The sequence below is a fragment of the Sinocyclocheilus grahami genome, unplaced genomic scaffold, assembly GCF_001515645.1.
Source record: "Sinocyclocheilus grahami isolate Dianchi unplaced genomic scaffold, SAMN03320097.WGS_v1.1 scaffold551.1, whole genome shotgun sequence".
NCBI lineage: Eukaryota > Metazoa > Chordata > Actinopteri > Cypriniformes > Cyprinidae > Sinocyclocheilus > Sinocyclocheilus grahami.
The window spans coordinates 122,387-147,350 of NW_015505730.1; the positions used below are offsets into that span (position 1 = coordinate 122,387).

The 24,964-nt window shown below is 37.5% G+C and overlaps 2 protein-coding genes across 8 annotated transcripts in view; both read right to left on the reverse strand.

Moving 5' to 3' along the window:
* The window catches only part of stau1 (staufen double-stranded RNA binding protein 1), a 26,852-nt gene extending 25,744 nt beyond the window's left edge, over positions 1 to 1,108 (reverse strand). The window contains 1 exon segment of the mRNA XM_071582305.1: positions 918 to 1,108. The gene's annotated coding sequence lies outside the window, so the exon portion shown is untranslated.
* A 244-nt stretch (positions 1,109 to 1,352) lies between these two features.
* On the reverse strand, positions 1,353 to 17,894 carry LOC107555971 (protein polybromo-1-like). 7 transcript variants are annotated; one of them, XM_016238928.1, is made up of 30 exons: positions 17,807 to 17,894; positions 16,860 to 17,005; positions 16,654 to 16,751; positions 15,784 to 15,931; positions 15,439 to 15,591; positions 15,212 to 15,328; positions 15,054 to 15,122; positions 14,459 to 14,557; positions 14,058 to 14,143; positions 13,893 to 13,984; positions 13,521 to 13,728; positions 13,281 to 13,422; positions 12,979 to 13,061; positions 12,107 to 12,386; positions 11,462 to 11,567; positions 10,701 to 11,364; positions 9,498 to 9,709; positions 9,146 to 9,331; positions 8,840 to 8,997; positions 8,383 to 8,625; positions 8,151 to 8,296; positions 7,883 to 8,040; positions 7,171 to 7,354; positions 6,806 to 7,013; positions 6,069 to 6,267; positions 4,472 to 4,639; positions 3,878 to 4,042; positions 3,249 to 3,316; positions 2,960 to 3,164; positions 1,353 to 2,107 (listed from the first exon to the last, which is right to left on the reverse strand). In XM_016238928.1, the coding sequence occupies exons 2-30, from the start codon at positions 16,992 to 16,994 to the stop codon at positions 1,944 to 1,946; spliced, it is 4,944 nt and encodes a 1,647-aa protein (XP_016094414.1). In that variant the 5' UTR covers positions 16,995 to 17,005; positions 17,807 to 17,894; the 3' UTR covers positions 1,353 to 1,943. The 7 variants fall into 7 exon arrangements, with proteins under 7 accessions (XP_016094414.1, XP_016094415.1, XP_016094412.1 ...); XM_016238929.1 differs by having other exon boundaries at positions 4,556 to 4,639; positions 9,146 to 9,340; XM_016238926.1 differs by having other exon boundaries at positions 9,146 to 9,340.
* Between the last annotated feature and the right edge of the window lie 7,070 nt (positions 17,895 to 24,964).

Genomic DNA, 24,964 nt, shown 5'->3' on the forward strand with positions numbered 1-24,964 from the left:
TCTTTACATTTATTTTGAAAGATGAAGCTCGCGATTATGGTAAGGGGCGTTACATTTCCGACGAGTGCTTGCGGTGTTCGGTCAATCACAATGCACTGGGTCAGCTGGCCAATCAGAGCAGACTGCGCTTGTCGGAAGGAGGGACTTAGTAGAAAACGAAGCGTTTGAGAGAGGCGGAGCATAGAGGACCTACAATAATGTACAGTATTTGAAAAATAATGTGTTTTTTTAACATTAAAGCATGTCAACATATTCTGTTACACCAAATAATGATCTTTAAAAAAGCATCATATGACCCCTTTAATATTGATAAAGCCTACAGGATGTATGGGGTTAATGTAATGATGCCAAATGTCAAAATGGAAAAACATCATATTACAGTAACATCGCATTAAGATCTTATTGGCTGACAATTCCTGGAAACCTGTTTAACAGCACAAGATCAAAAGACATCGTCCTTGCAAAAAAGTGGCAAAATGAAACGTCAGGCAGTGTCATTTAGTTTAAACCGATTATTTTACAAATTAACATTAGCACAGTTTGAACATATTTAGTATGTACAATATTATCTGACCTACTGCATTTCAGCATGCACTGTCAACTGATTTTTATTTTTTTTTACATTTAAAAGAAAAAACAAACGCACAAGCTGGAAATATGGACAGCAAAATAAATATCAGCTGTCAAGACTCCTCCTAGCCTTACACAAGTATCAAAACCAGCGATATACACATACTAGAACTATAAATATAAAACGTATGGCGTTAACAAATCAGCCCAGTTTCTATGTTACGTGTTTTTCGTGGAAAGCCGCTATGACAATATGCGATAAAATCCACTGAGATCCATATGAATGGCTCGAGCTAACACACTAGCAGCTCGCGCATCTCCACAAAAGCCGGCTGAATAAAGCTCACCTCCGTTTATTTCTCTCCGTTTGTGATATACTCCATGAGTTACGATGTTCAAGTGTAGTGTCTGTTCAGTTTCGTCCTGTTTTAAGGGGTTCTGGACTGGTTTAGTATGAAAATACGGGAAGAGGTAGAGAGGGTGAGTGTAGACAGGGCAAACACTAAAGAGAATAGACCGATATTTTCCGCCCCTGCCAGGAAATGACATCACGCCAGTCATTTGTGGGGTAAAAATTATGGAAAAAATGGGTTTTTAATAATTAATTCCTACATTAAATTACAATTCTGCTTTTTTATTAGTCGTATTTAAACATAATCTGCATCTGCAGAGGTTTGTGGCGTGGTTAGGCGGGCCTTATGTTACAGTGGTGTGGTGGGTGGAGGGGCTGGTAACCCAATCCTCTCACAAACATGTTTTGGACATACTGGAAGCACACTTTATCCATTTGAAATGCTGTTTATTGGTGAAATTTTGACAATTTTTTCATTCTTAATGCAACTGTGTTCAAGCATTTCTCACAGGCTTTTTTTTTTTGTACACATTGGAAAACTTTTATTACATTATCATTAAAATAAAGAGGAACTTATCAGCTTATTTTGCCTCTGTATAAAAAAGAAAATATATTTGTAAACTGCTACCGTGTTCTTTTACAACTTTTGAAGCCTAGAGTGGCCATAGCCAGATAACTTTGTGAGGATTGGTGATGTTTTCAGCAATATAAAAATGATGTGGTTCAACATCATAAATGCAACCAAAATTAATTTAAAGTAACAGTCGAAGTGACATATTTCAAATCCATGTCAGCAGTTAGAAATTGATGCATGAGTGACTTAATTCCAGTACGTCATATGTACCTAAATGTGGCTAAAACATTTATTTCTCACTCACACACAAATACACACACAACTAGGAGATTATTGCTGAAGCATTTCCGACAGTACATAATACTTTATCACATTGTGATAGGAAAGATTTGGTAGGAGAAGGCTTGCATAAATTAGAGTCCTGAGAGTTGGGGATAAAACAAAGGTTTAAAGGTTGTACGCCTGTCGGATATTGAGCGTGTCGTTCATCATCAGATCTCGGAGTCGCCATAATGCGTCGGCCATCGTGGTGTGAGCACCCTTGCTTTTCAGCCAGTGAGTAGGGAGACGGCTCTCCTGCTCCCTGGTGAGCCGACAGTCTTTTCTTTGTACTGAAGGAATGAAAATTAGAAAGAAAACGTTTTAAAACATGCATCATTTGGGACAAGGCCACTAAAACGGAGCAGCAAAAATGGGTCATTCAGAGATGTTTTGGCTGTAGCCAAAGTGCTGTAGCCTTTAGTCTTCAGTGTCACATGATCCTTCAGAAATCATTCTAATATGGTGATTTTTTGTGCTCAAGAAAAATGTCTTACTATCATCAATGTTGAAAACAGCTGTGCTGTTTAATATTTTCAAAAAACCATAAAACATTCAAAAGAACATCATTAATTTGAAACAGAAATCTTAAATAAATTGTTATATCATGAAGTCATGGCCTAATGGTTAGAGAGTCGGACTCGTAACCCAAAGGTTGCAGGTTCGAGTCTCGTACCGGCAGGAATTGTAGGTGGGGGGAGTGAATGTACAGCGCGCTCTCCCCCTTTCAATACCACGACTGAGGGGCCCTTGAGCAAGGCACCAAACCCCCAACTGCTCCCCGGGCACCGCAGCATAAATGGCTGCCCACTGCTCCGGGTGTGTGTTCACGGTGTGTGTGTGTGTGTGTTCACTGCTGTGTGTGTGCACTTTGGATGGATAAATGCACTAGAGCACTAATTCCGAGTATGGGTCACCATACTTGGCCACATGTCACATCACTTTTTTTTTTATATTCTTATATGTCTTTACTGTCACTTTTGATCAATGTAGTGCATATTTGCTGAATAAAAGTATTAATTTTGGTCAAATTAAGATAAACCTAACTGACCTCAAACTTCTGAACATTACTGTAACTGTATATAACTTCAAAAGGAATACATAAAACAACTCTCATATGCAATTCGCATGCAAATCATCTTTACCCTTAAGGCTCTGGTCCCACTTGCTAATAGTGGAGGATTCTGCACTCAGGCCCTCAATGTACTTCAAATAAGCTTCTGAATGGAGAAGACGCTGAGGTTTTGGAGGCGGTGCCACAAAAATAGGCGGGGTTGGCTGCTGCTGGCCTGGTTGACCTTGACCTGGATATGGTGGTGGAGCTTGCTGTCCTGGCCCATATCCACCCATCTGAGAACACAAAGTAAAGACAGAGATGACAATCTGTATCTGCTTTATCGTCACCACTGAAAGCTGGATGAACATGTTCTTCACCTGCATGCCATAATGGTTTCCAGGACCAGGACTTCCAGCCATGCCGTTTATTCCTGGGCCCATCACACCTGAATAGGAAAGCAAAATCAGTTTAAATCTCAACTCCAACAGATAATGTTGCAAATTAATGTGCACCGACTGAATAAATATTTTTTACATAAATGTGTGTTACATTTTCCCCAAGCAAGTGGTGTTTTTAAAAAACAATGATTCAGTGAAGTCAGTCAGTGGAAATGTGGAAGTGCACATCATGTGTAGAAAATAGATTAAGAAAGTGTGAGGTAAGATATTGCGAAAAAAAAGCATGTTAGTGGTGTTGTGTGAATATTCCCACTCTATGAATTAGTTACAACTAAAATTAGACCATGCAGAAATACAGATATTATCTAGTTATAAAAAGCATTTCCTCATTCACTAAAATAATGTACAAACAATCAGCTCTGTTTCAAAACCATATAAAGCTGCCTTGCTGTCCAGGCAGCTCACTAGATTTTGGAACAAAGCCATGATTTCAAACCGAGAGAAAGAGGGGAGAAAAAAAAAGATTTAATTTGTATTTATTTTTTGGGGATTGGAGATGGTCAGAAGATCTTCAGGTGGGGTTTCTGTCTAATCGGGGTGCTTCTTACCCGGATGGGGCATACCAGGGTACCCGGCCATGCCTGGTAGAAGGTAGTGCTGGGAAGGCAGCTGGGGCACCCCCATGGGATGAGGTGGTGTGCCACCCATGCCCATCATGCCCTCAGAAGGACCCTGCATAGGCATGTAGGGCAGGCCATAATTTCCCATTATGCCTTGGGTGAGGAGGAGATAGCACAAAAAGATCCATGCATTGATGACATGCAGTTGTCTAACAAGTCATGCAACTACAAAATAAGTCATATCAATGTCAAAGAAATTTTTAAATGTGGTTAATCCAGGCGTGTAAAAAAAAAAAAGAGCTCTAAATATTAACGGGTTAATAAAAAAGGTTCTCATGCAAAAAGAAAAGTGTGTGGCAATATTCAAAAACAAGACGAGACCAAAAAGTTTGCATTCAAACAAAAGGCATTTAGTGAAATTAACTGAATAGTCACTAATGGGGCACACTGTTGGTACGGGGAAGATAGAGACATGATTGATGAGTTGAGGTTTCAGATGGTTTAAATAGATGAGAACTGTCGGAAGGTGCCCGGATGCTGCATCGGTCTCTTTCAGCAAGGGTGGGGGCGATTTAGCATTACCTGGCACAGGTGGCATGGCCTGGTTTAGCATCCCCATAGCGCTTGGGGGAGGTACCACCCCCATCATTGAGCCAACTGGGGTACCTGCTCTTGGGGAAGCCTGCTGCTGCTGTTGCTGCTGAAGGACCCTCTCCCGTTCCTGCTGCTCTACCAGTTTAGCTGCCCGTTCTGTAAAAACATTGATAACTGAATTGAGGCTCTTCGGCATGTGGTTGTATTAAGCAACACTGTGAATAATAAAAACATTTTCTATACAGAAATAATGTGTTGTACATGGAGGAAAACTAATCCTGGTTACCATTGTTATTCATTTCTATGGGGAAAATGAACTGCTGGCTATTCTTAAGGAGGACAAATAATCTCCGCTGCAGACATGCAAACATTCAGATGCGAGATCCCAAATGCATCTCTTATCTTGTGACTCTTAATTGGTTGTATTCATAGCAGTGTCTTGTAAAAATGTCTTGCTTTATTTGAGATATGACTGGATATTTATCATAATGGAATATTTTACCTTGACGTGAATATTTGCTGAAAATGTACTAATCCTAATACTCCTTTCGATTTTAATAAATTTCGCAACAGGTGCCATAGAGTTCAAACACTTAATCATCACAGTAAATCACAGTAATTCACAAGTAATCAACAACAAATCAACATCATTTACGGTCTTGTGAAGTGAAAATGTGTGTGTGTGCAAGTAACAAATCCATTATTAAGGCATTTTAAGGCATTCAAACCATCACTTCCAGCCAAAATACTATAATAATGCTTCCTCCAGTGAAAGAGTCCATCCCCTATTTACCTCTCATATCAAAATCCATGGACATATTTGTTTAGAACCGTTTTGGACAGTTTTCACTCGTAAACGGTGCTTGACCTGTGCGAGAAAGCAATGTAATGGATAGTGGACTTGTATTTTAGCCAGAAGCAATGGTTTGAAGTTAAAGACATCTTAATGACGCATTTGTTTATTATAAACATGCCGCTTTTCACTTCAAAATATGTTAATTGATGGACTGGATTGGTGTGGATTATTGTGATGTTTTTATCAGCTGTTTGAACTCTCATTCTGACGGCACCCATTCACTGCAAAGGATCCATTGGTGAGCAAGTGATATAATACTAAATTTCTCCAAATCTGTTCCAATGAAGAAACAAGCTCACCAACATCTTGAATCACATGAGGTGAACTAAAGTAATCAGGGCTAGAGCAACTTCTCAGGAAGGGTTGAGAACGTACCTTTACTTTACTTTTAGTCATTTAGCAGACGCTTTTATCCAAAGCGACTTACAAATAAGAAAAAGTAATTAAAACTAAAAGCTAAAACTCTATAAATACTATATATATACACACACATTTAAGAAAATAAAACTTAATAAAAAACCTATATAGACATAATAAAAAACGAATAAAATGACAACATTATTACAACTGTAACTAAAATAGATAACTAATACAAAACAAACTACATTAGTTTATCAGTAATCCTAAAAAAATAACACTGAGCCAAACACACATGCTAAAATAACTTACTGACACACAGTAAGAAATGGTTATAAAAAACTGAAACAGAAGTGAAACAAGTAGTAGTACCTTCATATTCCACCTTCTTAGAAGCTTCCAGGTTCCTCCATTCTGTGCCCACCAGTCGGCTTAGCTCTCCAAAGGAGAAATCAGGGTGACGAGCCTTAATAATAGCCCTCACTTCACTGCTAAACAGGATGTAGCCACTCATGTTGATCTTACGCTTGGCTCCTTCCTTTTTGGACATACCCTTAATCTTTGGCGTGGACTGTGCATAGCAAACAGGGGTGTAAAGAAAAAGTCAGCTACTGTTAAATATGAAAACTAAATAAAATAAAAGTTGATCAAGTTGAATCAACTTGATCAACTTAAACCTAGACAGTTGAAGATTTATATACAGTGGGGCAAAAAAGTATTTAGTCAGCCACCAATTGTGCAAGTTCTCCCACTTAAAAAGATGAGAGAGGCCTGTAATTTTCATCATAGGTATACCTCAACTATGAGAGACAAAATGAGAAAAAAAAATCCAGAAAATCACATTGTAGGATTTTTAAAGAATTTATTTGCAAATTATGGTCGAAAATAAGTATTTGGTCAATAACAAAATTTCATCTCAATACTTTTATCAATGGATTTCTGATAGCAATAACTATGTAATATATTTATTCATGTTTCATTGTTTCATGTTTGCTAAAAAACAGCTTATGATGCACACATAATTGGAAAATAATTAATATCTGAATATTCTTGTGCATGTAAAACTGGACAGGATGGGTAATGACTGATTTCTTGGGAGACTGGAGTACCTGTGGTGGTGTATAAGGCATATCCATGTCACTTGTTGTGGATGCCTGACTGGGTGGCATTGAGGGCGTCGCTGCTGCTTCATCGTCATCTTCGTCCAGGTCATCCATATCTTCATCCAGATTTTCCATGTCTGCAAACTTAGCCTCTAGCTCCTCAATCTTCTTATCTAGCAGTGGAGATGGCACCTTCTGGGGCACGATGGGTTTTCTGAAAATTAAATTACAGCATCAGTTAGTCGCTAAACCCAATCAACCATTTCGAGCCTTAGTTTGAAGTCTGGCACATTAATTATTAATAAAAGCAATAAGACTCTGGCTGTAACACATATTGCCCACTAAAAGTAAGGTAGGAAAGTAAAAAGCACCTAAAGTAGAAGATCTCATCATCAACGACCTTGGCTGAGAGGGAGAAGCGTTTCAAGGCTTTAAACTTCTTCATCTGCTTTTCACTCTCAATGTACCGACTTTCAAACAAGAGAATGTCTTCTTCTGGACATTCAGTTGGTCTGCAGGACAGGAATTCCTTAAAAGAGGAGACCACACATTTCCCTGTGAAAAGAAAGGGAAAGACTTAAAATATGGTCCATAGTAAGTTTTCAAACTTATTTTTTTTTTTAAATGCAAGGTAGGGAACCGAAGAAGAGAACAGATTAATTCAAATGAAAATGTTCAAGCACTTAATCAGCTGTAAAAATCCCATTTGTGGGAATACAGTCTTTTAAGTTTCAACATTATACATTTGCTACTGGATCTGCAATAATTTATTTCATTTGGCGGCTTTTTGTTCTTACTCGAGCCAAGTGATCCCACACCGATTCAATTATGCATTCGGGGTTCTGTGGTGGCTAGTTTTATACTATAAAATCACCACAAGCTTCCGCAAGTAGTAGGTCTTAATTGTATTTCCAGTGTTAATGATCCCAAAGGCAACATGTGCATTTGACAAGAATGGTAGGCAAAATTTCTTTTCACAGCTTGAACACCCACAGTTTGGTTGGTTGTGGATGGATAGCAAACTGATATGAAAACTAGGATTTTATTACAATTACATTGAATTTATTCACTCAGTGCCCATACCTAAGATGCAGGTCATAGGACAGTTCTCCTCCATGCTGCTGAGGAACACCTCACGTTTGTAAAACATCTTTGTTGGCTCATGTTCCGTTTCCTCAGGGTGGATGAAAATGGGTCCAAAGAAGAATGCTGCTCCATCCCGCAACCACATCTTCTCGATTCTGTCCATATCAACCATAACAACTCAGACTAATGCTGTAGGCTTATATTACTATCAATTGTGTACTTTTATAATAAGTTATTGGGGTAAAATAAGCAAGATTTTGCCCACCTGCCAACTCGTGGTCGCACCAGCCTGTGGGAGCGTATGTAGACACAGTCACCCAGTTTAAGCCACATGTCATTGTAGTGGAGCTGTTCATAGTACTGGCATCCTGGCTCCCCATTGGCCACTTCAACTGGAACGTCTTCTCGCTCCTGTAATGAGTGCAAGAGAGTATTACAAGCTTAATTTAATTTAAGAAAACAAGAAGTGTACTCAAAATCAATCATTTCCTTCATACCTTCTCGATGAAGCCACCACTCTCCACATCAGGAAGATCAGCCGCTTTGTCTTTTGCACTGACAAACATGGAGGCAACTCTGACTACGGGTAACAGAACCTCTCGAGAGACTAGCTTGACAGAGCTTGGCGGCATGGACCATATTTTGATCTTCTTGAAGGTTTTGGTCCTGGCAGTGTAGCGGGTTTCACAGACATAGACGTCTTCGGGTCTAAAGCCTTCTGGTTGCAACTTAAAATACTCCTAAAACAACAATCCCACATTCAAGAGAATTAAATGCAAAATTCTTCAAGAGCCTGTGAGGAACATATTGAAACGAAAGTAAATTTAATAAGATATATATCATTAATGTTACTTTCATTGCAACACACAGTCTCTCGTGGCTTATGGCTTTATTTTGTGAACCTCTTGGCCATATACATTTATTATTTAAACATATTTGCCTCATGTTACTCACCTTTACAAACAACACAACACATTTCCCCAAGATCTTGCTGAAAGGAACACGGTTGTAGTAGTCACTCTTGAATACCTCCTTCTCCAGAAACTTGCGGGTTGCCAAATGGAAAGTTTCCCCTGGACGATAAAACCAACATCCGTACATCCACTGCTCACCTGCAGTCAACAAACACATCCAATTGTTTATACAAGAAAATGGAAATATAAAAAAACAAATACATTTGACAAATGGAGGTGATACGTCAACAAAAAAGCAAAAGAGCATTTAACAACGTCAATAAAGAAAAAGTGAGAATGTGCGCACCAGCTTCATCCTTCCAGAGTTTTTCAATGCAGACAATGTGAGGTTGCAAATTTGCTTCTGAAGGCTGAACATACACACAATCTCCCACGCTGTAGGTGTTGTTCTCAAAGTTGCAGTCCTGACTATATGAGCTTTGAGGACCTGACAGCCACTGGCTTCCTGCAGCACCCTCTGCTTTGTCCTCTTCTGGAAGAGCCATTAGTCATAAAAACAAAGTGAACATTATTACACTTCTATAAGAGACAGTCATTAATGCAGCAAGACTTTAAAGGGTATCCCAAGGTGTTACATAACTTTAAAAATGCTAGAAGCAACAGCAAAGCAATTTCTGAAAACATCAAGAGCAAATAACCTTTTCTGTCTTCTTCCCGTTTCAGCCGGTCTTCCTCAGTTTCTTGGGGCAGTTTCTCTCGCTTCTCTTGATCTATGTCTGCATGCAGATGTTTGGATGTGTAGCTCAGTGCTGGGGTCAGCAAGATTTCACCATTCTTGCACAGCTCGTCACGGATCTTCACAAAGAAATGCTGCAACTCCACAGAATCTTCAAAGATCTCAGAATCGGTCCTGGAAACGCACAACAGCTGTAATGAATTCTCAGATTACCGGTCCTAAACTTGATTTCTATTCATGTTGACTCTACCATCAAACTTCACTCTGTTAGACTTGAACGGAGCTTAAAGGAATTATTCATGAAGTTCTTTTCATCATTCACTCACTCTCATGTCATTCCAAAATCTGTAAATCTTAGTCCCATGGGGGAAAAATTGCTATTATGTTGCCAAATAATGCCAGAATATTGTAGCTATGTCAGAGAGTTAAATGCAAAGCATTTTATTAAGTCTGACAAGTTAAACCACAGGATTATATTTGATACACTTTCACAGACTGCATACATTTTAAATACTTTAAAGTCACATTTCAAGTTTTAAAATAATATTGTTACTGATTACATCTATTTAGAAAATATTTTCCAAAAATTGCAATAATTTGCATATTGAATATCTATAATAGTCATTCAGTTGTGTTAAACAATCACTTTTTTCTTTTACTATACCTACTCTAAACATCATGAAAAACACTCTTTGGATAATTATTTTTGTTTCATATACATTATATATATACATATATATATATTTGAATTTAAAATGTTAGAAAATAGATTTTATTTAACCATTATCTGATTTTCCATACTTATCCTGACCTGGAAATGACAAAAAATCTGAAAGTTGGCTCAAATAGGAAAAGACTAAAAGTTCCTACTTTTCCGTACCGCACAGGAACCCTAATAAAATATGGAAAACATTTTAAAAAAGCATCAAAAACATCTCATAAAAGTGGTCCAATATGCTAAATTGTGTAATGAGGTTTGAGAAAGACACAACGAGGGGAAGAGAAAACACTGGCACATAAGAACACGTCATAAGGAGCCTTTTATGGTCATTTTTAAAGCCTAAATCCATTCCTGTTCATTTTATAGAAAGTGGCATCTTTTAAATTCCAGTTTCTTTAATGGTGACAAGAATAGCTCATTTTCACACTCTTCCCTGCTGCTTACCTGTTGAGACATCTTGCTTTCTCCAGCACCTCAAACACATGCTCCTGGAACACATCCAGCCTCCGATAGCGGCCATGATCCACATTATTACGAATAATATCTAAAGTGAGGGGCGGGTCCTCTGGATTAGCGGGATCGATGGCGGGAACCTCTGCCAAAGAGTCACTATAGCAGCGGCCTTCGTCATCCTGGTGGCCCATCATCGAAACGAAGAGGTTCCTGATGAGCTCACGCACGAGAGAGGCAACCGACAAACCCCCCAGTCCACCTTCATCTCCCTCCTCTTCATCCTCAATTTGTCGACGGGCTTCCAGGAAGGCTCGATGAAGCAGCAGTGCATCTCGGTATATCAGAGACTCTGGCTCGTTGTAGGTGCAGGCGTTGTTGAACATAAGGATAAAATCTTCTGCTAACGAGTCAACATCTTGATAACGTCCCTGTACCATGTAGCTGCGTATACGTTCCATGTCAATAGGACGCTTAATGGCGGCATAATAGTCAGGCAGCTCAGAACGCGATGGAAGACGCAGGAAAACGGTGCTGAGACGTCTGCCACGATTGTCTGTGAAGTTGGTCACTGCTTCGTAGAGATCAGTAAGCTTCTGCTGGAGTGGGGTGGTCTGGGTGCGGGCCTTTTTAGGGGAGGCAGCAACTCCACTACGGCCTAGAAAAAAGAAAGGAATTTAATCTAAAATTTGTTTCTTTATTAGTGCATTAAAGTGTCCAATTTTAGCCCCCCCCAAAAAAAAACAAAAACATACGAAGCTTGAGTTTGGGAGAGCCCATCTCATCTTCCTCAGGAGGAGGGCCGAGCTCCTTCTGTTTATCCTTAACCATCTTCTCCAAGATGTTTGCATCATTATAAACCTGCAGGTACAAAAAATGAAATGGCAAGCACAAATTTCAAATTGGGTCTTTTCAATTTTAGACACTATATTCGGGTTTGAACCCACACAAATAAATATTGAAGAAATATTATTTCTGAATGAAAGGTTCCTTTAACACTGCTGTAAATCATCATAGACATACTTGTAAAAGATAAGAATGAGCCTCACATGATCCTTCAGAAATCATTCTAATATACTGATTTGATGCACAATAAATAATTTCATATTATTATTCTCAACATTAAAAACAATTTTAATGCTAAATATTTTTTTGTGGAAACTGACATTTTTCAGGATTCTTTAAACAATAGAAAAAGTTCAAAAACCCAGCATTTTTTTTATTTTTTTTTGCAACATTATAAATGTCTTTGTCATTACATTTTTGATCAAATTAATGCCTCCATGCTGAATAAAAATATAAATTTCTTTAAAGAAAATGTTTTTTTTACTGACCCCAAACTTTTGAACAGTAGTGTATTACAATTTAGCATTCAGCTTGAGTAAAGTAATGATGCTCACCTGAGATCCCTCCTCATTATAGTGGCGGGCATTGCGAAACATTAGCTTAATGTCATCCATAAGTGCTTCCTCATTGTTATAACGCTCAGTGCGGATATTGTTCTCGATGGTACGCAGGTCCATTGGGTCTTGGATGATCTGGTAATAGTCTGGGTAACCCTTCTTAGAGGGCTTCACCATGAAGAGATCACAGAGGCGGCGTCCAGTGCCTGTCTCATGTGCCTCAGTCACTGCAGCATACAACATCTTCATTCGGTTTTTCTTGGTGTTCTTCTTGTGGCTTTAAGGACCAGATAATGAAGGCATTAAATTTTTTTTTTAAACATATTACTGACTGCAAGTCATATGGGTAAAAAATAATGTGTGACATCATTTAAAAATTACCTTTTCCTTTTACTACTTCCCAAGTCAGAATTTGCAGTAGAGACATCTCCTTCATCATCATCTCGAACCTCTCTTTTCTTTTGCTAGAACACACATTCAACCAAAAAACAACAACCCTTTTTTCTCATTTCCCTGAAACACTAGGACATTCTTGCAGTAGGTTTCTCAGTAGGTTTTGGAGAAGACCTTTAGTTCTTAAACTTTTTAATTTTTGTACTGGGAGCCAAAAGATTTTCGTTGTACACCTGTACAATGACAATAAAGACATTCTAATTCTAATTCTAAAGCAGACTGACCTGCATGATTTGCTGTAACCTCTGAGCACGTTTGTATATGGTGGAGTTGGGCATGTTGTAGCGTTTAGCATTCTCAATCATTAACGTGAGGTCAGCCTCAATCTGCTCGATTCCTTCATAATCCCCATTCTTCATTTTATCCCTATAAAGAATAGAAAATATGGAAAGAGTGCGACATCATTTAAAAATTACCTTTTCCTTTTACTACTTCCCAAGTCAGAATTTGCAGTAGAGACATCTCCTTCATCATCATCTCGAACCTCTCTTTTCTTTTGCTAGAACACACATTCAACCAAAAAACAACAACCCTTTTTTCTCATTTCCCTGAAACACTAGGACATTCTTGCAGTAGGTTTCTCAGTAGGTTTTGGAGAAGACCTTTAGTTCTTAAACTTTTTAATTTTTGTACTGGGAGCCAAAAGATTTACGTTGTACACCTGTACAATGACAATAAAGACATTCTAATTCTAATTCTAATTCTAAAGCAGACTGACCTGCATGATTTGCTGTAACCTCTGAGCACGTTTGTATATGGTGGAGTTGGGCATGTTGTAGCGTTTAGCATTCTCAATCATTAACGTGAGGTCAGCCTCAATCTGCTCGATTCCTTCATAATCCCCATTCTTCATTTTATCCCTATAAAGAATAGAAAATATGGAAAGAGTGCGTAAATGTTGACTGCTTTCAAACATCACGATTCAAATCAGCAGATATATCACATGGGTTATCCACACCTGATCTGTTGAAGGGAGATGGGGTTTTTGATCTGATGGTAGTAGTCTGGGTATTCTCTTCGTGCGGGTAGTTGGAGGAAGGGTTCAGCGAGAAGCAGCCCCTGAACACTTCGGGCTCCTCGCACTGTCTGGTACAACAAGAAGATTGGGTCACTTGCACTGAGACCGCAATCTGCCTCCGATTCTCCAGTGTCATAACGTACAGTGCCTGAGACAAAGTATAAGGACAGACAAAGGTGTTTCAAAGAACAAGCCTTCAGATATATTAAGCTGCAGACATTGCAAATGTATTTTTGAATAAGAGTGTTGGCAGACTCTTTCGAATGGATTGCTATAGAGTTATCTTGGACAAAGGGAACTGTGGATATGTACCTGTCAGAATAGAGTCTTCATCACTTTCGGATCCAGCCTGAAGAGCCATAGTGATGGCAGACAGCCGGTCACCCTGAGCAGACCTCCGATTTCTAGCAAAACACAGTATGTTACAGACTAAAAGATGCAACTTCAAAGCAACCAGTTGAGGAAAAGAAGAAATACCTGATGCGGAGGCTAGATTTAGTGGGTTCAGCCTGCTCAATCTCAGTCCTTCTCTGGGCAAATACCTTCTTAATTGTGTTTGCATCCTTTACAAAGACAAAAATGTGTTTATGTTGTATACAAGGAGTTAAAAGTTTAGGATGAATAGACAAAAAGGGTACAAACCTTGAAAACTTGTGACCCTGGTTCATTGTACATTTTGGCATTTTTTGTCAAAATATCAACGTCCTTGGCCATGGCACTGATGGATTTGTAATGTCCTGCCTAAAAACAGAACAAATTATTACTACTATTCACCTTATTTTGCAACATAGGAAGCAAACCATTTCATGTCGATGTGAGAGATTCCTGACTCATTGGGGAAGTAACTAGAAGAATAAAGTGAAGTCAAGGGTACAAACCTTGAAAACTTGTGACCCTGGTTCATTGTACATTTTGGCATTTTTGGTCAAAATATCAACGTCCTTGGCCATGGCACTGATGGATTTGTAATGTCCTGCCTAAAAACAGAACAAATTATTACTACTATTCACCTTATTTTGCAACATAGGAAGCAAACCATTTCATGTCGATGTGAGAGATTCCTGACTCATTGGGGAAGTAACTAGAAGAATAAAGTGAAGTAAACAGTAAAACTATTTGCACTACAAATCAGCATGTTCCTAATTACGATAATACATTAAAAAATATATATATGATAACAAATACCAGTTTGCAATATCAAGCAGCATAACGGACTGTTTTTGTACAGCTAAAATAAATAAATGAATGCACCTGACACTGGAAGCCTTGCACATAAGTTACAAATATAATTATTATAAAACTCTTGCTAAGTAAATAATGGGCATCAATATTACAAACAATTACATGTGATATATATTACATCAGCCTTTGACAGTATTGTTATGGTTCAAATGATTATAACAGCTCCAAATACACACCACTACACATTTTGATTGCTAAAGTCCACTAGCATATTTTCAAAGCACCACATACCTGTACCCTCTGAGCCACAGTACGCAAATCTATTGGTTCTTTTATTACGGCATAATAGTCTGGATAATGCTGGAAAGGAAAGAATTTGGATGGGGAAAAGTCAGTTTTAATTAAAGTAATAAACTGGTCATGATTATCCACACTGCAAAATGACCAACCAATTTGGAGGGAAGTTTTTGGAATAGCTCGCTAACAAGCCTCCCTGAGGAATCAGTGCATGATACTATGGCCTCCAAGAGCTGCTCCAGTATGGCTTTTAGATAGCTTGGTGATCTCTGTTGGGCAAAGGTGTATAGAGGAGAAAAAATTATATCAGTCTGGATGTGCATATTAATAATAAAAACTCTATAAACACAAACAGAAAAAATCTGTCAATTGTTTTAACCTCCTCTTCCATGGAAGCACTAGGGTTTTCCGCATCTTCACCTTCCTCATCATCCTCAGCCTCCTCTCCTTCGGCTCCCTGTAGCAGTTCATTCTTGGTAGACAGGAAGACGTTCAAAAGCCTACAGGCAGCTCTGTACTCTGCACTGTCAGCCTGTTGTAAGAGACCCACAGGTGTATTAGCATTTCTGAGTTAACGGTGGCTGTGATGCTGAACAGTTTTGCTTGTGCAATAGCTATGTTGACTGCATCTATTACTAACCAGCAGTCTAAAACAACAGACAGGCTGAACTGATTCATGTGTTAGAAACTTCAATATTATGTGTAAATGCAAATGCAAACTCACTTGATAGTAAGCTTTGGCGTTATTAATAAGCAGATGAAAGTCAGCTGAGAACTGCTCTACATCCTGGTATTCCTCTGCCCTGAGCTTCTGCTGTATTTTCATCATGTCTATGGGCTGGCTTACCACTTCATAATAGTCAGGCTGATTCCTAAAACAGGAAAAATAAGAATGGAGGTTGAAGTGTAGGTTAGTGTCTGTTGCATGCATTAAACTCAGTATGGTTTTTATTTCATCACATTGTGAAATTCATTTAAAAAGAATGACACAGAACTAATAAAACTACAAGTGTGATTACTACTTTTACTTTTCTGCAGGTACTGTTATAACATGGATAAATTGAGCCAGTGTTATTTTAGTATCAATGAGAGACTATTATTGTATTTATTAATATTTTGAATTAGAATACATTTTAATTTTTTTAGCAATTTAGTTTCAGCAGCAATTTTTTTTAATGTTAAATAACATTTACTGTTAATAAATGTTGCCTTGGAAACTTGCTGAAATAAATTATTTTTTTTACATTCTATGTTATTTTAGTTAACATATAAATAAGTATAATTGTGATAACTGATGTAATATAAGTGTCATTTTTCATTAATGAATCATTTTTTATACTATATATTTTTTTCCATTAACACATTTTATTACAGGTAATGAAAATATTATGGTTTTAGTTATAGCGGACTATAATAACCTTGAACTACTAGACAATGAAGAAAAAGCAGCCATTAACGGTCCAGCATTCAGTTTTACGGCTTTACTCCATTTAGAAATGTGTAAAATACTATGTGTATTAAAAAAAGAAAATGCAAGTGTGTCCAAACATTTGGCTGACAGTGTATATTTAAAAGACAAGGAATACACTCATACCTTCTCTTTGGTACACGAACAAAGAGCTCACAGATCTGTCTGCCTTGGTCATCTTTGTAATCTCTGACAGAGTTGTACAATTCATGGCACACAGCAATCTAAACAAAAGATAGTCCAAGTCAATCTGACAAGATCATTGTTATGATCTAAACCAAACTGTGAGCTAAAGCAAGTTGTTTTGACCATACTAAACGCCATGCACTCACTTGATCAACAGAAGGAGCCGTGGAAGCTCTCCTCCTCTTCCATCCACTGACTGGGGTGGATGAGGTGGCATCATCAAAGTCTCCTCCGCTGGCACTGCCGAAGGGAGAGGTGGCTCGTCTTCTCTTAGAGCCCATTGAAATGGTACCTGTTCACCAACAAACATCCTTTTAGACTCAGGGCTTCCAGCACTAATTAATGTCTGACTCTTCCAGTTGTATTAATAAAATGATGTAGACTCTCAGAATTATTTGGCATTTATCTCCATGAATGGCAAGTACAGCAAGTACCAATCCTTAATATCTATTCTACACATTTGCATGGTTATACTTTTTACTGAACAAATGTCACCAGTTAAACCTAAAACGACTTCACATTTGAATGCAATAAATGTGAATAGCTCAAGATAAAGCAGAATACTTTAGAGTACAACATAATAAAGAACTCTTACGATAACTATCGCAGATTTTCAGGATTTAAAGATGGTATTATATGTCTGTAGATTTTGAGAATCACCATATATCATTTCCCCATAATAAATGTTGTTGACAATATCTATATGAGCTACTAGTCATAAACAAACCACAGTTGACCTGCTTAATGGAGGACAAACGAAAGTTTGGACATTAATTCATCACCCATATATGCATTCTTTTATACCGGCTGTTAAGTAAGCCTTTAACAGAAGCGATTATGATTTGGACTATATGCATGTACAGTGTTATGTGGAATAGCATACTTAGCCGCGTGCTAATCTTCCGGTAAACAATCCCTAAACGCCAACAGCCAATCGACGCTCCGTGTTTCAGTCAAACAAAAGAGCGGTCTCGCGGTGTGCTCTCGTACTCACTCACTTCTCTAAAAAAGCGCACTTCGGTTTCTTATATTAATTTGCTGAGCTTTATAAACGTATTGGGGAACAAAGGGTTTTAGAAATACGCTGACCTACCCGTATTAAAATCTCAACTTTATTGGCGCAGTTAGGAATAATCCTTCAGTAACACCACAGCGGCAACTGTTAGCTAGCAAAGTCCCGCCTCCTTTGTCGTACGAAACCGGAAGTACATCTAAGAAGCCTCTCCTTACTTCCGAAAATGTAGAATATTTGAAATATTGAATATTCTTTTCTCCTTACTGAAAAATTGAAACAAACGGCATTCGCGATAGGATAAAAATTTACATAAGATGTTTTATTTTAAGAATAGATTCCAGAATTACTACGTAATTAAACTTAACATATCCACACAGTCAGTGTTCATCTATTTTAAAGGTCTTTAAAGACAACAAAGATTACAATGAATTAAGAATGAAATAATTAAAAGTAATGGAGCCAAATGAAGAAAAATCTATTAAACATCACAGATTTATAATTAATAATAATAATTAAAAACGCTACTTTTACAACATAAATATACTAAATAAATACTATTAACAAAATTACATATGCAATTACATACATATAAATTACAAGTGTCATTTTTTCATTAATTAATTACTTTCAAAGAACATTTAGAAAGACTGTAATAAGATGCTGCATTCTAAATACTTATTGGAAATTCCAAGGGAAGCCCATTATTTATGAGGTTCCATTTGTGTCAAAAATTATGAGGTTCCATTTATGAGGTTCCATTTGTGTCAAAAATGAGTCGAATGCTTTGTGCTTTGTACTATACATTTGTTTTTGTCTACAGTCATTGCCTACTTGTTCAGGTAAATCAGTATATGTAGGTGTGTATGTTGTCTGTTGATGTCGTCTTAATCTGTTGTCCTGCTTGCTTTTTCTCTGTCGTTTAATTACTTTTATTAGTTTTAGTCGTCCTTATTGTCATTTTGTTCTGTCATCTTGTTGTGTCGTCCTAACTGTCATCTTGTCCTTAGTCGTCCTTTTATTACTTTTAGTCGTCCTTATTGTCGTTTTGTTCTGCCATCTTGTTGTGTCGTCCTAACTGTCGTCCTATTCTGTCGTCCTAACTGTCGTCTTGTTCTGTCATCCTAACTGTCGTCCTGTTCTGTCGTCCTAACTGTCATCTTGCTCTGTCGTCCTTACTCTCGTCTTTACTGTCGTCCTAACTGTCATCTTATTCTGTCATCCTTACTGTCGTCCTAACTGTCATTTTATTCTCTCATCTTTACCATTGTCTTGTTCTGACGTTCTAACTGTCATCTTATTCTACTGTGCTTAATGTCGTCTTGTTCTGTCGTCTTTACCGTCGTCTTGTTCTGTCGTCCTAACTGTCGTCCTGTTCTGTCGTCGTTACTGTCGTCCTGTTCTGTCGTCGTTACTGTCGTCTTGTTCTGTCGTCCTAACTGTCGTCCTGTTCTGTCGTCGTTACTGTCGTCCTGTTCTGTCGTCATTACTGTCGTCTTGTTCTGTCGTCCTAACTGTCGTCCTAACTGTCATCTTATTCTGTCATCCTTACTGTCGTCCTAACTGTCATTTAACTGTCGACCTGTTCTGTCGTCGTTGCTGTCGTCTTGTTCTGTCGTCCTGTTCTGTCATCGTTACTGTCGTCTTGTTCTGTCGTCTTGTTCTGTCGTCCTAACTGTCGTCCTGTTCTGTCGTCGTTACTGTCGTCTTGTTCTGTCGTCCTAACTGTCATCTTATTCTGTCGTCTCATCTGTACTGTTGTCTTGTTCTGTCATCATAACCTATATCAGCGCAATAAAGTTAGTTTCACATTTCATATTCGACTAGGCTGGTTTAGGAACTGTCTGTTAGAACGACAGAACAAGAAGACGGTAAAGAGGACAGAATAAGATGACAGTTAGGAGGACAGTAAAGACGACAGTGAGGACGGCAGAATAAGATGACAGTTAGTACGACACAACTAGACGACAGAACAAAATGACAATAAGGACGACTAAAACTAATAAAAGTAATTAAACGACAGAGAAAAAGCAAGCAGGACAACAGATTAAGACGACATCAACAGACAACATACACGCCAGCATATACTGATTTACCTGAAGTAGGCAATGACTGTAGACACTGACAATGACTGTAGTCATTTTTGACACAAATGGAACCTCATAATTATTTGTTTAAAAACGCTAAGAGTTTTAGGCCACAAAATTAACATGCTTTAATAAACATAATTGATACATTCATTAATTAAAATAAGATTTAGATATAAGACATAAATAAATTATGTATATATATATATATAATTTAAACGTGTTTTAAATTATTTTGAGGGGATATTTATTTATTTATTGACTGTAATTTTTAATGTCTTGTCATTGTGGTCCAGCAGGCGTTTTCAAAACTCATCTACTTACAAAACTTAATAGCTTATAAATATATAGGGTTTTGCGAATGGCCCTCGGGAATAGTATCATAGTATCCGGACTGTATCATTATATTGTCAAATGAAAGACGCCTCCTCCAGTCGCTACTTGACGTCAGGGTAGATCCCGCAACTATTGCATCAAAAGAGAATTGCGGATATACAGAGGCAGAAGAGGATCATCCGTACGTATAGGAGCAGACCATCAGGTATCACATTTATTTTAAGTTTTCCTCGAAGTCAGCTGTAAAAGTGTATGAACTGATTTAATATAGTATCAGAATCTTCTGCAATGCCACTGCAAGGTTTCATGCATGATGTGGTTAATACACAAGTCCATTTTGCATATTAGAATTCTGTGTAAGATAACGTCGATTTAAAACAAACATTTTATCTGTTTCCAGTCAATTCATGTTAATGCTTCGTTGTCTGTTCTTAGAAGATTATTAGTGCAGGTAGCAACAGACTCCTGCATGCGCATCTATGCGCAGTGTCTGAATACACACACACTCATACACGAACAATATGCATCCACTGGCATAGCGCATTGCTTGTTCAATGACTCGAGATGCGGAACACTTTCAGATATTGGTAAGGGGTTTTGTGCATGTTTACAATTTATCTGTGGAACAGCTGTTCATAGCTGATTTTCCCCCCTTGTTTCGTCGTATGTGTATTCCTTTGGTAAAAGTAATGTGTTAATACTAAGGTACTGATGGTATAGCATGGTTTTGAATGATTGTCATATTAATATTCCATGGTATAGCATGGAATTACTATATATATGTTAAAAAAGCATTGCATTGCTTTGGTACCAGGTCAAAAAATAATACAATAAAAGTACTTTTTGTACTTTGTTGCACAGATCTGGAAAAATCTAACTTGTACTTTAATTGAATGTTGACAGGATGAAAGTTATTATATATGCATGATAATATTTGATGTATATACTGTATGCACAAGTTCAATGGATTGCTGAAGCTTGTTTGTTATTTTGCCACCTTTGATTTGGTTTCTACGAACTGAGCCGATATTTTTTGTTCTTTGTCAACAAATGGTCAGTGAAAGAAGGTGTGACCTTTGAAAAAAAATGTTTTATAAATTCCAGAATTACAACAATCAAACTTATCATATGACCAGTGCTTATCTATTTTAAATGTCTTTAAAGATGACAAAGATTACAATGAATAAAGGCCCGTTCACACCAAGAACGATAACTATAAAGATAAAGAGATTAGCGTCCACACCAGCGAACGATATCGTCTGTTTCCAAGCGCACGCTCGTCTGCCGCTTTAAATTCTCAAGCTCGTGACAGAAGGATTGAATTTGATTGGCTGTCAATATTTTTATCCTTCATCAGCTGGAAAAAATCAGCTGAAAGTGATTCCAAAGATATCGTTTCTCTGTGCCTTTATCGTTATAGTTGTGGTGTGGACTCTGCTATTCTTTAATACTGAGAACGATTTTTAGGACTATATCGTTATCTTTATAGTTAAGCCCCGTTCACACCAAGAGCGATAAAGTTTTTTTGCAACGTTGTTTTCTCTTTTCTGTTTCTATGTCTACCTTTCCTACAAAAGCAACAACAACATTTCTGTTTTGAAGTCGTGTAGACCTGCTTCTATTATTCATGAAGCCAGTCGTAGTAGAGGACAAGAGAGCATTCGTCGACTCTAAGTGCACTAGCCCTTTTATGTTCGCAGATATATTTATAGTGCGTGGGCAGAGTGTGTACATTTTACTGTCACGTTCAGCGCATCTTGGCCGATGTGGCTGCAGACTGGAGCCAGAGAGAGGGATAAACACATGGACAGACAGATCTGCCATGCCGAATCTTAGCGACACTCATGCAAGATCTTTCACAAAGCACGTGAGAAGCAGGACGGCAAATGCTGGGTGGGAAGCATATCGCCAACCTCCAAGGCACTGCTGAGGGGAAAGTCACTAGCGTAGAGCTGTGATGAAACCTTCAGACACGCACACATAGACTCATACACAAGCATATACTGTTCTTCAGGGGGTTGTTATGAGTGTCTCTCCCCTCCTGCGGCCAGAATGACTGCTATTTCAGATGGCATAACATAATCATTTGGGCATGCTTACTTCAGCTTGAGTTCACATGGCCAGCCTCATGTTAAATCCCCTTCTTTGGAGCCGTGCATGCTACACACTCACCAGAGATACATTCTTAGCATCACTGAGGAGCAATTGTCAGTCTTGACCCTAAAACCTCAGCCCTTTATATCTTCAGCATAAAGTTTGGACCACTTTGCAGCTTATTCTGGCCAAGAAATGTCTACCTCAACAGAATAAGATCATTTTAATGATATATAAAGTGGCCAAGTGCCGTTTTGTTTAGAGGTGGATACCTTGCGGCAAATTGCAATGCACCTTTAGTTGACAGATCCCACTTTTCTATTTTTGTAACAGTTTTTTCGCAACTATAGACAGAAAATGGAATGGTTTCTCTGCAAATCTGTAACCTGTCTTTGTTTTCACAGTGTCATGCGGTTTTGACTGGTTTGCCAGTAAGGCGTTGTTCAGAGGATTTAACTGTATATGTTGACAGAAAGCCTCTTTTCTAAAGTAGATTATGGAATTGGTTTATCCGTGAATTCTTTGAGTGGAGTCGATTGATTTATTTTGGGGAAATTGTATCTGCTCTGGCTTAGCTGCAGACCTGGATTTTGATTAAAATAAAACATGAAAAACGGTTTACAATTGGACACTAGAGAGTTTTTAATTTTAGCAGACTATGCAGGATTTGCTACATACTGTATATCGAGAGACTAATGTTTGAGTAAGTGGTACATGTGTGTTTTGGAGTAGCTATAAAAAGATATATGAGTTGTTAATTGCTAAACAGTTAATGTAACTATAATCTATTCTGGTTGTTTTCCATATTGTAATTTATACAGTTTATACAATTGTACATGGCTGTTAACATAATTAAGAACAGGTGGTACTTTGGAGACTTTGTTATGATATGTTATGAGTAAGTGCTTAAGTCATTGCGCTAACTAATATATACATATAACAGTTTGTTTATCTTGTTTCTGTAAGAAGAAGGTCTGTTTTTGTGAGACAAGAGGTTAGTATTTGAAATTTGTGACTTTTGTTTTCAGTGTTGCTGTCTGAAAACAGTGATATTTGGGAAACAAAATGGACTGTTTATATTTGTGCTTTTTCAAAGCTTACAGAATTCAAACGTCACTTTGACTTTGCTGTTTTGTTTTTGGTTTAGTCATTTATAGCATTCATCGTATTTACAAAGTGGGCAGAAGAGGTCAAAGGAAACTGGTTGCTATGGTGACAAGATAAGTTTTTTTGATGAAAGTTTGTTTATTTGAGTGTCACAAAAGTAGGATGAATGAGAATTCCGAGCTGTTTTTGTCAAAGGTCTCTTTGTTGATTTAAACACCCAATCTTCCTAAACAAAATGAGAAAGGTGTTTTGAAAGACTACACTTAGTTTACCAGAAGGCCAGTTTTATTTAGCAAGTTTTGTCAGGTTGGAATGATGTCAGAGGTTTTTTTTCAGTAAGTAGTAACAGCCAAATCTATACGGCTTTCTAAGTGAATCTAAAATGACAGAAAAAGCTCCCCAAACAACCTACTCTTTTAAAAGACATCCATAAAAAAGAAAACAGAGTCGCTCATGCTGCATTTTTGTTCAATTATTAATCACAGCTTGTTAGAGTGAGTCTGTGTGATTCAGAGTGAGTTTTTAAATGCCTATTGTACAAGGGATATCAATCAATTTGATCATTATTTGCTGAGAACAAAAATTTATTTATTTAATCATTTTAATGTAATGTAAATTAACCTGATAATTTATTGTGGCACACAAAAGGCATGATAGATAAAAAGTTGAGTTGTTCCTGGAGTTAAATCATAATGAGAGATGTCTAGTGTTCCGGCACTAAATCTTTGAATGACTGGATTATTGCTTCACAGATTATTTTCCAGGTCAGGTACAGTGGTTAAATGAAATGCAGCGTCAGTATTACTTGAATAACTCTACTAGACATTGTAAAAATTTGATTTAAACATACTAAAAAATAATATATTTGTGTGTGTTTTTGTGTATGTGTGTGTGTGTGTGTGTGTGTGTGTGTGTAGAGAGAGAGAGAGAGAATAGAGAGAGACAATTCAGAGACAGAATCTTAAACTCTTATTAAATAAATTAGACTTAAATTACTTATATTTTTATAGTTATTGAAGCAATGAATTAACATTAAGTATAATGCAACACCAAAAATATGTTTATGTTTATGTTTTCTGATATCAGAAAATTGACACATAATGACTGGGCCCACACATTCAGACAAATTTCCTGTAATGTATTGTTCCTCCTCATGCATATTTAAATATTAGGTAAAATTGGAATATTTTTAGCTAATCTAATAATGCTTTCAAATGACCAGTAAGAGTCTCTCAACACTGTTGAACCACATTTAAACATGCGACATAAACAGTGTAATGTAATTTAAGCATTAGTGTATAAAACTAATTTGAATATGAATGTTTGTAATTTTTCCTTTCATGTTCTTGATGTTGTTTTCACTTTTTGTTGACATGTAAACTATAATATCTCAATGATTCTGAACCCCTCACTAGAGAAACACTTTACACCATGAGCATGTTTTAATCTATTTTAGTGCACAGAGCTGCTGTTGGAAAACGATTGGCCTTGTAACATACTGTATGTAAGGCATTCCATCAGCTATATGTCTCTGCGACACAATTTTCTTATTTACAGACCCAAACACCCACATTGGCTGTCTTGTATCATTTCCTAATTTCCATTATCTCTCCTC

Coding starts and splice junctions, on each gene's coding strand:
- LOC107555971 (XM_016238926.1), bottom strand. CDS start 16,994: ATGGGCTCTAAGAGAAGACGAGCCACCTCTCCCTTCGGCAGTGCCAGC. Junction 12,387..12,978: donor GGAAGTAGTAAAAGGAAAAG/GTAATTTTTAAA, acceptor TGGTCCTTAAAG/CCACAAGAAGAACACCAAGA. Junction 3,317..3,877: donor CCCTGGTATGCCCCATCCGG/GTAAGAAGCACC, acceptor TTTCCTATTCAG/GTGTGATGGGCCCAGGAATA.